At 51.8% G+C, this 11,136-nt stretch overlaps 1 protein-coding gene across 1 annotated transcript in view; it reads right to left on the reverse strand.

Moving 5' to 3' along the window:
- The window catches only part of STC2 (stanniocalcin 2), a 14,063-nt gene extending 3,759 nt beyond the window's left edge, over positions 1-10,304 (reverse strand). Inside the window, exons 1-3 of the mRNA XM_010851302.1 lie at positions 9,843-10,304; positions 7,683-7,825; positions 5,023-5,234 (exon numbers count right to left, since the gene is read on the reverse strand). Of these exons, the coding sequence (XP_010849604.1) occupies positions 5,023-5,234; positions 7,683-7,825; positions 9,843-9,993 (506 nt within the window). The 5' untranslated portion in view covers positions 9,994-10,304. The remainder of the gene's footprint in view (positions 1-5,022; positions 5,235-7,682; positions 7,826-9,842) is intronic.
- Between the last annotated feature and the right edge of the window lie 832 nt (positions 10,305-11,136).

Raw genomic sequence — 11,136 nt, forward strand, 5'->3', positions numbered from 1 at the left:
ACAAGAAAAAGGGCCCCTGACAATACACAGGTGTCTGTGCTAGAAGCCTAGAAAGAAGCCCTGGGGAGTGAGGCACACAGCTGTGGGAACGAGGAGGGCAGGGGAGCTCCAGGCCCGTTTGTGCTGTGCTCTGAGTAGTTGCTCAGTTGTCTCTGACTCTTTGTGATTCCCAGGGACTGTAGCCTGCCAGGCTCCTCTGTCCATGGGGATTCTCCAGGCAAGAATACTGGAGTGGGTTGCCATGCCCTCCTCCAGGGGATCTTCCCAACCCAGGGATCAAACCCAGGTCTCTGACATTGCAGAATTCTTTAATTGTGTGAGCACCAGGGAAGTCCCCAGGCATGTTTAGGGTGTGCTAACTAGGAGGATTTTAGCAGGAGGGGAAATGGGTCTTGGAGCCAGTGGAATACTACTTAGGCAAATGGTGACGGGCCTTAAATACTAAACTGAGGAGTCTTTATGGCAGGGAAGCGAGATTGGCTGGCTTTGCACTGGGTGTCCTTCTCCTCGATAAGCCTAGTCTTAAGTTAGGCTCCCCCAAAACCACTTTCCCCATGTGTGTATTTGCCCCTGGTTTGGGCTCATGATAATGAAGGGTGTTTGGGGAAGTTTCTGGACGCATTCTCCTTTGTATCTGGAGGCGTCTGGAACAGGTGAAGGGTGGGGCTGGGGTGTAGATTCCAACCAAGATATCCCTTCCTTGGTGGCAGAGGCTGAGGCGGGGGAGTGGCTGTCTGAACAGCTTTATTCTTTCGTTCTGGGCTTCCCCACAAAGGGAGGTGAGAGCTGGCCTGGCAGAGAGGGGCCTCTGTGCTTGGGACAAGAGCCAGCTGTCTGTGAAATAAGCATGCTTGGTTCCCAGGGGGAGGACCAGTTGCTCAGGCCGTCTTTAGGAAAAGTGCTGAAGGAGGAATGACTACGTACCTTCCTCTTGGGGGTGGAAGTGTGTGCAGAAAGCCGGAGCAGTATGCCTATTTTGGGGCCCATCTGGCAAAAGGTGCCCCCAGCAATGGGATCTCCTGGCCAACTCACCAAGTCTTTCTTACATCTCACTAGACTCTTAAAATCCCCAAGGTGTGGAGAGGGATATGGCATGTTCCAGGTGGCTAATAAGCTTTCTTAAGCAGCCCTCACTGGCAGAATTTCTGGGTCTTTCTGTCCATGCACTGGGCCATCCCCTTGGGCAGGAAACCACTCTGGCACGTGAGCTCATTTATAGGAACAAGCCTTTTTTTCCTCGGTGAGCCTGCACCACTGGGACGCTGCCCTACAGACCATTTGAATCTTTTCTCTGCATATTGGCTGTTGTTGCCTAGCAGGAAGGGCAGACTATTTGAAGACTTGTGAAGCAGTTTGCTGCCATTTTTATGAATTAGTCCTCAAGTTGTAATTGAGTGAACTGTCCTCATGTCATAGATAGAAAAACAGAGACATGGTGGGGGAGAAAGTGGCTTTTGGAAGCTTCTGGGCCGAGAAGGCCTGGGGCTGGGCTGAGAGCGGAGAGGAGGAATGTTCCGGCTGACAGAGATCAAGCTGCCTTTTAAGGCTTACTTGATGCCTTTGGAGTCGGAGAGTCTGGGCACAGCTGATGGGCAGGGTGCGGAAAGTCTTGAAGGCAGGCCCCTCACCGTGACAAGGACAGTGATGACCCAAGTTGACTTCAGCCGAGAGAGGAGGGCATGAGCACACGAGGGACGTGCTCCCCGCATGTCCGTTTCTTTCCATCTTTTGAAAACTAGCACTGACAGCCTCAGGGAGGTCAAGTTCACTGAGTGTCTGCTAGAGCATCATTGGGATTGTAGCACCTGATCCTGCCTGCCACCTCCTGTGGCTAGATAAGCAGATCACAGAGACTAAGCATCTGTCTTTTGGGGATGCTTCTGGGGAAGTTTCTTTCCCCAGAGTAAGGAGAGGAAGGGCCCTCTTGGGAATCCATGGACTGCCTATTGGCCTCCTTCAGCAGGGCATCCTGCCTGACAGATGAACTTGCTGAATCCCAAGGCGGATCCCAGAAGGCTGGACTACCCCACGCTCTTTTCTGCCCTTGGCAGTCTCTGCCGAGGAGAAAGCTGTGAACCACGGGGAGGGGTGTGTTCATCTAAGCTGTGTTTCAAGCTGGCATGGTGCCTTCTCAGGATGCTAGCTCAGCCCGTGTCTAATGACAAAGCCCAGCTCTCTCCACCGGGCGTCAGCAAGGCTAAAGGGTTTTTAAAAATACTTGGAGGGGGATGTGCCTGGAGGCTGCCAGCACCCAGTGACAGGGTGTCTGATGGCCAAGCGGGTGATATGGAGAAAGTGGGACGGGAAGCAGTGAGGGGAGCAGGGCAGCGGTGAGGGGAGCAGGGCAGCGGTGAGGGGAACAGGAAGTCACTTTAACTGAATGTGAGTGTTTTAGGGGTTAGGTGAGGGTCAGGTTGAGGGATGGGGGTGATGTGGATTCTAGGATGCCTATGATTTCCTTCTCTCTAGAGGGAAGAGCAAATTCAGTTTTCATTTTCTTGTCTGTGGCCAAGGTCACACATTCTTAAATGGCCTTCTTGATATTCGGGGACTGATGGGATCTTTGGTGCCCAAATCAGTTAAGATAGTTAAGAAAAACTAAAAAAAAAAAATTCAGTTCAGCTTTAAATACTAGTTGACAGAGTGCCATTGCAGCTTCAGAAGGGAAGGCAGTGGGATTTTGTGGGGAGCTAGAATTGCTGGCTTAGTAAGAGGAACTGCATATAGCCACACTGAGTATTCAAGGAAAAGGCCCAGGTTTGCTTTTGGGGTAGACCACCTGCATTTCCAGAGCAGGCTGGGGTAGGGGCTATATGGGCTCTAAATGATGCGTGGAGCCTTTTGGAAGTAAGGGTCCCATGGATGATGTTTCCATGGAGGAGACATCAGAAAGCCATAGTGCTTTCTGTCTTCTTAAATGCAAAGGTGGGGTGGGGTGGCAAAACCCCTCAAAACCTTCAGTTTTCCCAAAGACTTTTCTCCAAAGAAACAAAAGTATTCTTGGCTCCAGGAATGTGTTACAGAACTAAAAACTAGTGCCCTGTCACCCATTTTTGAAGCCAACAAACTATCTCTGATGGAGGAGAGTGAGTTGAGAACAAATGAACTTCATGAGTTTCTCAGCAGTGGAGTGTCTGCCTCTTGCAGGGGCACCTGAAGGAAGGGAATCTCAGTGTTCTGCTTGTGTAACGGGCTGTTTTTGAAAAAAGGGAAAAAATCTTGCTGCACCTGGGGACCAATGAGCCTTTAGTTGGTCTAGTGGGGAGAATGGAGGCCAGGACAAGGAGGTTTGAGGTCCATTCCTGACAACTGGCTTCAGAAGCACCAATTCCCAAGTTGGAAATTAGGAATTGAATCTCAGAGCAAGATCTTTAACTTCTTAGCTTCACGTTCTTTCTCTCTTGTGTGGGGTTAGTATTCTCTGGCTTGTAGCACTGTTGGGAAAGATAAATGAGATAATCCAGGCCAAGTCCCTGGCCAAGGGCCTGGCCCACTCAGAAAATGACAGTTATTGTTATTGCTATTGTTGTTGATGCTATTCTTGGTTTGATTCTTTACAGAGATTTGGAAGAATAGAAAATATTTTATTGGGCATTAGTATAACTCAGGCTTTCTAGGTGGTGCTGGTGGTAAAGAATTCGACTGCCAGTGAAGGAGATGTAAGAGATGTGGGTTTGATCCCTAGGTCAGGAAAATCCCCTGGAGTAGGAAATGGCAACCTGCTCCAATATTCTTGCCTGGAAAATCCATGACAGAGGAGCCTGGTGGGCTACAATCCATCAGCCCACAAAGAGTCAGACGTGACTGAGCGTCTGAGAACACAGTGTAACTCAAGGCAAAGGCAACATCACTTTGCTCCTGGCAAGAGCTGCCTATAGAGATTCATGGTGTATCTAATAATTCTAACACTGCACCAGGGGTGTTGCAAGGTACCTAGAGCCTTATAACCAAGTGGAAAGTGACAGGTGATGGCTGCTATTCTCTGTGGTCTAGGTGGTGTGGGTGGGATGGGGAGTGGCCTGTTTAGTGACGTAGTTGAGGGAGGCTATGGCATGAACTAAGGAGCAAGGATTGATAAAATTGTACTGATTTGGCGCAGTGAGTCACTGGGCAAAGACTAACAGTGCAGTGACTTGTACTGGGCTGCTTAGTTAGTACCTTACTTTCTGCCCTGAGTCCCCAAGAAAGGAGCCATTGTATGCTTTTAAAGGAAGATATCCTGGGTTTATGATTGAATTGCAAGTCTTCCAAAGAGTATGTTCCTATCCCCTCATTTTGGCATAAAGGTGTTTAGCTGATTAAGGATTTTATCATTTGTTTTGCATTTTCTCTGGGAGGGCATGAATGTTGGAGAAGGTGAATTGGACCTTCTAAGGGAAAGCAGAGCTTATGGAGGCAAGGGAAAAAGCTATTGCTATTTAAGAGTATAAGTCCTGGAGCTGGACTGCCAGGCTCCTCCATCATTGTCTGTGTGACCTTTACCACACTGAATCTCAGTTTTCTCATCTGTAAGATGGAGATGAGAATGGTACCTAGCTCATGGTGCTGTCATGAAGATCAAGTGAGAAATTCATATGAAGCCTTAGCACACTGCCTGGCACGCAGTACGTACTCAGTATATATTACCAGCCCTTGGCCATCTGCTGGGGCACCTACATGGCAACTCGGAACACTCAGAACTGTTGGGATTCTGGCTGAAGGAAAGACAAAAGGTGTTCCTGAATTCCACACATTTCACGCTCAGTGAAAAAGATTTCCTGTTGCTATTGCTTTGAATTTTGAAACTGATGGTGGAAATTTCTTTTGCTTTTCCTGAAGGCCAGCCAGAAAGGGACGCTCAGGGGAGTCAGTGCAGCTTTCCTTGGTAAACCACAACCTCCCATTTAACAGGAGAATTCAGCCTCTACAAGTCAACCCATCAGACTGAAGAAGACTGTCTCTGGACCACAGCAGACTTCTCCCTCCATCCACGTTGCATCACCCCACCCCACCCCCGCCCCACCCCCACAGGGCAGCACTCACTCATGCAGCAGCAAGTCCTTGAAGTGAATCATCTCCACCATCACCCGGATGTTCTCCTGTGCGGCAGAGCACAGATCATGCTTCAGGTAGCATTCCCGCTGTAACTGGAACACCATTTCCTTGATGGCCGGACACTTCCGGCTTATACAGCTGAATCTGTGCCGCAGAGCGTGGGCCTTACACTTCAAGGCATCTTTGATGAACGACTTGCCCTGAGAGCAGAGGGGACAGGGAAGGGAGAGGGGGTGGAAGAGACCAGTCCTTATTACACGCTTTGACAGTCTGACCCTTGTTGGGCTTACATGGGATTTTTCTGATGACTGAGCCTTAAGGCCTCATCCAGATGGACATCTTGCAGGTGACAGGCTGAGGCTACATTGGGAGGTCTGTCCAGAGTGATGTGAGACCTCTGCCTTCAGCCCCAAAGGATGTTACCTGGGAGACTGACACGGTTGCTTCCTTCCTCCCAAACTCCTCTACTAGCCTCCCTCATCCTGCGGCTCCCGTGGCCCTCTGTCCTCAAGGAAGCCCAGTGTTGACTGTATGGTGGCAAAACCCCGAGGGAAATTTGGGCAGGCATAAGCCCAGAGCTCCTGGGAGGTGCGCAGCGAGAGCTTTTCCCAGGTGCCTGCGTGTGCAGATCTCTCCTCTTTCCTGCTCCTTCTAGTGATGTGAAGGTCGGGTGCTAGCTGGGCCTGCCTTTCCTGCCTCAGTGCCTCCCGCCGACCCCAACCCGTACTCTTTCTCTCCTCCTCCTAGCCTTTATGGAGGAGCATTCTTTTCCTTTCTGAAAGCAATTCGACTCCTTTAAACTGTTAGGGTTATTGCCTCTAAAAGGCCCGCCTGGCACACTGCCTACCAGCATCTGGAGCCTGAACTGCCCGGCTGACGGCCCCTCCCCCTCGCCCCAGGCCTCCGAGTGGCGAAGGCAGCCAGGCATACATCTGGCCTGCAGTTCTCTTTCCTGGCAACCCCATGAGATTGTTCTCATCCTAGAGAGGAGACAGCTGTTGGTGTGGGGGCGAGCCTGGGCCGTTAGCTTCCTTATCAACCTCGCGGGGCACAGAGGCACCGTGGGATACCCACCCAGAGATCTTCACACCCCCTCTTCTACAGAAGCGAGCTGTCATTGGAGAGGTCACCCCTGTGTTTTAGACAGGCCTGGAAGTAACGGAGTTGAGAAAGTAAATGGGTTTAGGTTGGAAGTGGGACGCCGGCCAGTGCATTTATTTGTCCTCTCCTGTAGAAGCAGCTGAAAGGTCTACAGATAGTCTGATCACTGAAAAGCCACCTCATGGTGATTCCCTTTCCTCTGACGCACCAGTGGGAGCTGAATAGGATGGAGGGTAGGGTGTGCCGGTTGACTAAGTAGTTATGGGCTGAGACCTGACTTGAAAGGGATGCTTCTAACTTGAGAACGTACTCCTGTTGGTTGAGGAAAAAAAGGAAGATGAATTTATGCAAGGGCTGCAGCAATCTGTTCTCAGTATTCTTCCCTGACATCCTGTGGGATTGCCCTGAAATACACATCTTTCCTCCGGATTTCCTATACGTTTCCTAATTCCCGTTAATCCAGAAGGGATGCTTTATTAGGGCATCTCAAGGAGTTCAAACACTTTGCTCCTCTTTCCTTCCCTGGTTTCCCTTGCTGGCACCCCACATCCTCTGTAGGGGAGGCTGCCAGCCCTGTTGCATCCCTTTCTGGTTCCCAGGCGTTGCTTTGTCAGGCTGTCTACAGGATGTCAGTACATGGTAACTGGTGATGTTCATAAATCACACCTCAGCTGTTGGCCTCATCCAAACAGTCATGGCTCTCCAGTGAAATGACAACAGGGTACTTCACAGTGTATATACAGGCTGGGGAGGACACTAAGGAGATGAGCCTAATGGTCCACTCCACCTGAAATGTGTTTGTATGGTGTGCACTGGAGGCATAAGGTTACTTGTTGGGTTCTTTTCCTACTCATGCGGCATCTAGGCTTTTACCCTAGGGACCCCGGGATAAGTGAAGTGGGTCAGGCCCTGACTATATTTATTATATAGAGCGGGACTCATTCAGGGTTCCAACTTTTCAGGTTGGGAGAGGAGGATCTGCTACTTAGGAGGAAGAAAAGTCTGCTCTCTGGAGGCCCTGATTTATCCATGCTGCCTGCCCACATGTCCTCTAGGAGATGACAAATTTCTACAAATTTCATGTCTCTTTTATTCTTACCTATTAGGTGAAAATAGCTTTTGGCATGTTTAATTGGAGTCCCCGAACTTTCCTGCCCTACCCCCAGCCTAATGTTATGGTCCTCACAGACTGGGTTCTGGGTAGCCAGACACCGTGTGTCCCTTACAAGATGTTTATTATTTATTATGAGTTTTCTCTGCTAAGAATCCTCAAATAATTGTTCAGCTTGGTCTCCATCCCATTCTGTGCATGCAAACTTCCTCCGAGTGGAGGAAGACTCGGCCGATATGACAGGTCCAGAAAGCTGAACCCCAGGAGTGGAGTGGGGAGTCACTGGCACCCTGCTGCACACCTGGAAGGTCTCTGGCAAGTACTAAAAGCCACCATGACGATCAGCTAGGAAACTCTGTTAACAGTTTTTTCCATTGAATGTTTCAGTCATGCTCTGCTAACCCAAAACATTCTTGGTGCTCAATATGGTTTTTACCTGGGCATCAAATTTTCCAGCGTTGTGCAGAAAAGTCATGCAAATTCCGTGTAAGCCCCGAATCTCACAAGAGTTGTTCTCGAAACATTCAAACACGCCACACCCCACATCGCCAGCGTTGACCAAACAGTGCTGGATTTCCGCTAAAATGAGAATTACACACAATCATATACAAAATTCTCTGTCATGCTGGGGAATGCAGAGAGAGGGTGGTTGAAATAAAAGTAATGACTAAAAGGAAAATTAAGAAAAAGTGTTAGAAATGATTGTTTTGGGATCCAAAAACCAAGGAAAGAAAATTTCATCACTTAATCTACTTATAAAGATAACTAGTATTTGTAAATTTTTGTAAAAATTAGCCAGACCTACATTACAAAAGTCACAAGAGAAGTTAGGTCAGAACACTCCATTTTTTCATATTTGTGGGAATACTTGGTTTGACAGCTGAAGATATTTCAGCTTTCTAAACCCACTGACAAAAATAAAATTTCAACCCATTAGCTTGGTCTTTCCCTTCTGTCCTTCATCAATGAAATACTCTTCTGTACTTGGATGAAGCTGCTGCTATTAAATCACGGCCATTTCCTTCCTGACCCCCAAATGAGAGCGTCCAAAAAGCAGTTTCAATTTAGCTTTATGATTCAACACCTAAAAATCAAAACAAAACTCCTATTAAGGCAGCGCCTCCAAACCATTCGCATTAAAAATACCAGGCTAGGGAAACTGCGGTTTGCTTGCATGCAGGCTCAGGAGTCGAGTCAGATGGGGGTTAGTCTGCAGAAACGCAACCTTTGCAGTTCGAGGTTCCTTTTTAATAGAGATCCGGGGTGAGATGTCGCTTAATTCCCTAGACTTCTCGCGACCCGGGTGTCCGCTGCCCTCCTTCGCAGAATGTGGCCCCAATTCGCCTCTCTGAAAGGACAGGCTGAGAGGGAGTTAACTATCAGGCTGCAAAGCCTCTCTCCCTTCCTTCCCCCTACCCAATTAAACCAACCACAAAATTACATCAGAAGAGTATATTTTGGAAGAAGGGCGGGTCGGAGGAGATAATCCGCATTCAGGTTAAATCTGCCGAGAGAATGAGGGGCGTGTATTTGTTGAGGGTCACCAACTAGCGAAAATCACGTTTGATTCTCAGGGAAAGCTCTGGGAGGGGAAAAGGTGGGTGAGACGAGCGGGGCGCGAGCCGGAGGTGCTGGCATCTGCCTATGGAGGTGGGAGACTCCCGGACGGTCCCATGCGCGGCCCCGGCGCGCCGGCCCGGAGCGCGCAGGGCCGCGGTTCACTCGCTCCCGGCGCCCCTAATGGGCACTCGTGCATTCCTGCTCGTGCGGTGAACGCACGCACGGCACTGCCGGGTTCGCAGGCCCCCTTAATAAAGGGAGGGCCGTGAAGAGCGAAGAAGCGCTAGGCAGATTTTCTTCCTCTCCCTGGAGCTGGGAAAAGGGCCAGCCCCGTGCCCTGCACGCCTGGTTGTGCTTGGCAGCTCTCGGGTAAACGGAGAGCCGGTCGAGCAGCTGCGGCGCACGGTTCGGGCCGTGTCACCATTTCTTCTCTTGCTGACCTGCTCTGGAGCTGGGGACGGAGGCAGCACCGCAGAGGTACGCTTTAGTGCACCCGCCCCTGCCCCTTCCGAAAGGAATGCCCCACAAGGGGGAAAGTTCGCCATGCAATTTGTCTCGCCTACAAAGTTCTTGGATGTCGGGCATCTTCTGAGGAGGGGGAGAAACAGTCCTGCCGCGGCCCGCCGGCTGGGAAGAGAAGTTCTTCGGTTCAGAGCGCAGCCCGGTAGCGGGGACGCTCCGTGCCTCCTGCAAGCCGGTTGGGATGGAGCAGGGAGGTTTGAACCGGTCCGGGAACGCTGGAGCCGACCCTGGCCGCGTGATGCGGTGCTTCCTTTACCCTCGACCCCGGGAGGACAGCAACAAGTCCTGCCCCAGCCATCTCATCACCCGGCCAGCACGTGCGGATTCCGGACGCGCGGAGCCCGGTGTGGACCTCGCTCTGCCGCGCGCTTTCCTCTTCACGCCCCGTTCCACCCCAAGAGTTTGCGCGGTCCAGGTTGGGCGCCCAGTTCTGGGCGAAGCGCCCGGGGCGCGCTGCGTGGGTGCGGGATGTCTTCTCCCAGCAGCTCCCCGCCTCGGGGGCGCACGCACTTACCTGTGTTCTGCAAGGACAGACGGCCTTTCTGCTGGGAGCCCCTGTCTTGGGGACCTTCGGGCGTGTTGGTGGCGTCGGTCCCTCTAGCTGGATCGAAGGTAACCAGCACCAAAGCCAGGGTCACGAACTGGCCCAGCCGCTCGGCACACATGGTTCTTGGTGTAAACCTCCAGCCCGGAGACCTGGATTCTTTGTGCTCCCCTCCGCCTCTTCCTCCTCCTCCGCCGCTTCCCCTCCTCCTCCCACTCTTCCTCCCGGCTCGCCTTTTCCCTCCTCGCGGCCGCGGCTCTGATAGAGGTTACCCAGCGCCCTCCCGTAGCTCTCTGGAGAGCATGTGACCAGGCCGTTAGCAGCGCCGCGAGTGCCGGGCAATGGCAGGGACGGTGCCTCAAATATCCCTGGAAGCTCTGGTGTCACTTGAATGAAGGAGTCGAGCAGGTGTTGTCCCAGCGGCTGGACCAATCCGAGACCCCCGCCCGTTTGACAACACGGCCGGGAGGCGGGGCCTGCGCCCAACTACTACAGGAGGAAGCCGAGCGCCGCTGGGAGCGCCCGACAAAGTTGCCGACCTGGCGACGGCCACGCGTTTGCGTGCGTGTGTGAGTGTGTAAGAGCGCGGCCGGAGATACATGCGCGTGTGCGGGTGCTCCAAGGCAATGGCCGAACGGACTTAACTAAAAGCGAATCCCAGCTCCGGTTGCAGCTAAAGAAAGGCGAGAGGGGATGGTCTGCGCTGGGACAGCGTTCCCCCTCCCCTCCAGCCCCCTCAGGCTCCTGGCTCGCATCACACCCGCAACTGGCTAGGAAAGTTTCCTCTTTCTGCCTTTTGTAATTTAGTTGAGATTCCCAGCCCCAAGGCCTTGACAGATTGGAGAAGTTTCCTGGACACAGTGGTGCTCGGGGCAAGCTGGGCACAGATGGGAATTCCTGGCGGTGTGATGCTTTGCATTAAAAACAAAAAATCCTCCAAACTATTTTAAGATAGGAGCAGAAAGCACTAGATACAGGACTCTGCCTGAGCGGCTGCCCCATCTTCTTTTCGCCCCGCCGTGGTGGGCCTTGCCACACCTTAGGTGTCAGATTCTTGCCCCTCCCTCAATCCAGACGGATTCTGGGCTGGGCTGCAGGGATCCAGGTGAGAGACTGGACTTGCATCATTTACAGGCGGGTGGCAGGGAGGCCCGGGCAGCCCTGAGTCAGCCCGCGGCGGAGCATCGCGTGCCCCAGAGGCTGGAGCTTGAAAGGCAAATTTTCGCGACTCCAAAAATACTCTTTCATTTTACCAAAGCGACAC

Source organism: Bison bison, unplaced genomic scaffold (genome assembly GCF_000754665.1).
Source record: "Bison bison bison isolate TAMUID 2011002044 unplaced genomic scaffold, Bison_UMD1.0 scf7180017864301, whole genome shotgun sequence".
Classification (NCBI taxonomy): domain Eukaryota; kingdom Metazoa; phylum Chordata; class Mammalia; order Artiodactyla; family Bovidae; genus Bison; species Bison bison.